The sequence below is a fragment of the Ixodes scapularis genome, unplaced genomic scaffold (assembly GCF_016920785.2).
Source record: "Ixodes scapularis isolate PalLabHiFi unplaced genomic scaffold, ASM1692078v2 PGA_scaffold7__128_contigs__length_106722199, whole genome shotgun sequence".
In the NCBI taxonomy this organism is placed as follows: Eukaryota; Metazoa; Arthropoda; class Arachnida; order Ixodida; family Ixodidae; genus Ixodes; species Ixodes scapularis.
Window position 1 is genome coordinate 71763213 of NW_024609882.1, and position 3884 is coordinate 71767096.

Sequence of the window (3884 nt, forward strand, 5' to 3'; positions counted from 1 at the left end):
ACGAGGACTGTACAAGTACTAGCAGGAAGAGTAGCCCCCGCAAGCCAAATTTTTTGACTTATGAACAAGTTGTACAAGCCCTGAATTAATACTACGACCCCAAGCGGCACAAAATAACGGAAAGTTACAAGTGCTTCAACTGCTGTCAAATGGAAGGCGAGTCTGTCCATGCGTTTCTGGTTGAAATACGCCGGATAGCAGACAATTGCAACTTTGGCAGCATGTTGGACCGCATGCTCAGGGACAGAATCGTTTGCGGGGTGCGCTCAAGTACGTTACAAAAGCAGCTGCTTGCAAAAAGAGAACTAACACTAGAGGAAGCCGAAGCGTTAGCGGTTTCGGCGGAAACAGCCGAAAACGACTCCAAAAAATATCTTCGGGGCCAGCGGCACTACTGCAAGTGAAAGCGCGTCGTCATTCTTCAGCACAAGATAACGTAAAGCGCGATGCCCCGCGAGAGTGCGGCAGGTGCGGGAGCACAAAGCATGATGACAACAGCTGTGGCTAGGCCAAGTCTCGTTGTTACCGTTGTGGACGGCATGGTCACTTGGCAAAGAAATGTCGGAACGCTGCTGCCCGCAAAAGCCAAGTGACTAAGGCGGCTCACGCAACGACCTTGGCTATTGCTGAAGCTACGTCAGACGCGGGAGGCAGTGATGAAACGCACATCTAGACTTTGATTTCAGAAAGGAAGAACTTTCTCGAACCGCCGATTTGCCGCACGTTAACGTGGGGGTGGAGTAGAACTACCAATGGAAGTCGACACCGGATCTCCTGTTTGTATCATCACGGCAATTTTTTTGAGAAACATCGCAAGGTGTGGCCGTGCTTGAAGCTGTCAGGTGTTAAGCTGTCATGCTAGACAGGTCGTATTCCAGTGTTGGGTGAGCTCCAACTCCCTGTGTGCTACAAAGGCGTGGGCGTCTACAGCTCCCTGACTACTGGACTGTTCGGGACCAAGACTATGCGGCCGGGACCTGCTTGCTAAGCTGAAGGATGCCGAGATGTCTATTCTGCAGTGGGCCGGGCACGACTCTGCAGCGCCAGACCCAAAATGCAGCTCATCAGTCAGCATCCTTAGTGGCTACCAGGATGTCTTCTCTAGGGACCTGGGCGTAATCAAGGGACCTCCAGCCAGCCTGCAACTGAAGGACGGCGTTTCCCCCAAGTTCTATAAGGCGAGACCCATCCCTTATGCGCTTCGTGATAAGGTGTCGTTAGAGCTTGAACGGCTAGTATCTCTCAGTGTGCTATCACCTGTAAAACACTTGGAATGGGCAACCCCCATAGTCCCAGTACTCAAGAAAGACGGCAATGTACGAATTCGTGGTGATTTCAAAGCCACATTGAACTCCGCCTGTGCAGTTGAACAATATCCGCTGCCTGTTATTGAGGATATTTTTCACGCTTAAATGGTGGCGAAAGTTTCAGCACCTTGGACTTACGAGATGCGTATAATCAGGTGCCATTGGATGAAGCTGCGCGGAAGCTTTGTGTTATCAACACTCACAGGGGCTTGTTTTGTTATAATAGGCTTCCGTTTGGCATTGCCTCTGCCCCGGCAATCTTTCAAAGAAAAATGGACGTGATACTTGCGGGCCTGCCGTGTGTGCAAGCCTATCTTGGCGACGTGCTTGTATCCGAAAAAAAGGACGATAACGGCGAGCGACTGAAAACCGTGCTGGAGCGATTTCGCGAACACGGTGTTAAACTGAGGTATGACAAGTGCACTTTTCGTCAACCGGCCGTCACTTATCTCGGTCATCGCATAAACAAGCGAGGCCTTCACCCAACTGACAAAAACGTGGACGCAATCACACAGGCACCCAGCCCACGTAACATAAGTGAGCTCCGTTCGTTCCTGGGAATGTTGACGTTTTATGCTAAGTTTCTGCCAAGCATGTCAACTCTCCTCGCTCCGCTATATCGGCTATTGGAGAAAAATTCACGATGGCAGTGGAAACAACCACAGGAAATCGCTTTCAACAGGGCCAAGCAATGCCTTAACGAAGCGAAGGTTCTGGTGCATTTCGACCCGTCTAAGGAGCTAAAGCTAGAATGCGACGCATCGCCGTATGGCGTGGGAGCAGTCCTGTTTCACACCTCGGGCAACGTTCACTAGCCCATCGGGTTCCGCTCTAGGATTTAACACAAGCAGAACGGAACTATTCTCAGCTTGAGCGAGAGGGATTTTCTCCTAGGTCGAGAGTTTACCTTGGTTACTTACCACCAGCCACTCCTGGGCCTCCAGAGAGCTGACCGTCTGACTCCGGCAATGGCCGCCGCCCGGATTCAGCGCTGGGCGCTTTACCTGGGTGGCTACCGTTATAAACTGCACTACGTGCCAGGAAAGCAGTTGCTGAACTCAGACGCCCTCAGCAGATTGCCGATGCTGGCAACGGAGCCGGAAGATGAGGGTGAGCCCCCCGAGTATGCTCTCTCCTTGGAGACCTTGGAGACCTTGGATGACGACGTGCTGACAACGCACGAGCTAAAATATCTTACGGCCGCCAATTTCACCCTACCTCGAGTCAAGCAGTACATATTGCGCGGCTGGCCTAAAAGCACGAAGGGACTGGAGCCTTCTTTGCTGCCATTTTATGATCGCAAGCTGGAGTTGTCGGTGGCACACGAACTAGTATACAGGGGTAATCGAGCGATCATACCGGTAATGGCCCAGTCAAGAATGCTGCAGCTACTGCATGAAACACACCAAGGTTCCTCGGCTATGAAGTCTGTTGCCCGATCGTTGTTTTGGTAGCCAGGACTAGACCGCGACATCGAAAGACTATCAGCTAACTGCCACAACTTTATAATAAACTTGCCCATGCCGACAGCAGCACCCCCGGTGCCTTGGCCGAAGACCCTAGAGAAGTGGTCTCGGCTACACAGATTTTGCAGGACCGCTAGCTGGGAAGATGATACTCGTAGTGGTGGACAGCCATTCCAAATGTATCGAAGCTGTACCCATGAAACATACTGCCACAGCAAGTACGATCAGCTGTCTACGCAACATTTTAAGCCATTTCGGCGTTGCACGTACAATAGTTTCTGACAACGGAACGCAGTTCACTAGCCAAGCATTTGCCATATTCGTAAAGAGAAACCACATCCCTCACCTCCGCACAGCCCCTTTTCACCCTCAGTCGAACGAAGCAGCCGAAAGGGCAGGCCGAACAGTGAAAGATGGCCTTCGGAAGACAAACTGTTGAGGGTGCTATTGAACTATAGAAGGACTCCTTAGCGCACGGGGAAATTGCCTTCCGAGATGCTACTGGGTTACCAGATACGTTCTGGTTAGACGCATGTTTTCTCAAACTGTCGTAGAGCCACCACAGGGACGTGATGACTGGGCGGTACAACCGGACAGCACCCTCTATGTGCGCAATTACGGCGCCGGTGAAAAATGGACACCCGGGCGCGTCCAGACCACGACAGGAGCTCGGATGGCGACCGTGGAAACCCCCGCAGCGGTTATTCGGCGGCACACCGACCACGTACGCCCCCGCCACGACGCAAGCCCGCAGAGTCTGCCAGATAGCCGCGCATCAAACGCTACAGAGGCTTCAGGTCGAGCACCGCCTTCCAAGACGTCGATGCGGCTGTGGGGCCTACCCCTCAGCTATCTCCCGACAGGGACCAGTGGCTAGATGACCCGACTACGCCCCCACCCTCTACCACGAAGACGGACGCAGGTGGAGCTCAACCAGCGACTCGACGGTCGACGAGACTTCGTAAACCAATAGATCGGTTTCACTATTAGGGGGAGAGAAATTGTTGTATTGTCACTAGCTTTTTATTTCTGCACTGTCATTCCCGCGCATGCTGGCTTCATTTCTCCCGTTCGCCGACACAAGAGGTAGTCGGTGCCCCGTCGTTCCTCC

General features: G+C 52.6%; 1 protein-coding gene across 1 annotated transcript; it reads left to right on the plus strand.

Moving 5' to 3' along the window:
- The first annotated feature begins 1004 nt into the window (after positions 1 to 1004).
- Positions 1005 to 3650, plus strand: LOC121048498. Its single transcript, XM_040504917.1, has 3 exons — positions 1005 to 1203; positions 2208 to 2417; positions 3328 to 3650. The coding sequence occupies exons 1-3, from the start codon at positions 1005 to 1007 to the stop codon at positions 3648 to 3650; spliced, it is 732 nt and encodes a 243-aa protein (XP_040360851.1).
- The last annotated feature ends 234 nt before the right edge of the window (positions 3651 to 3884 follow it).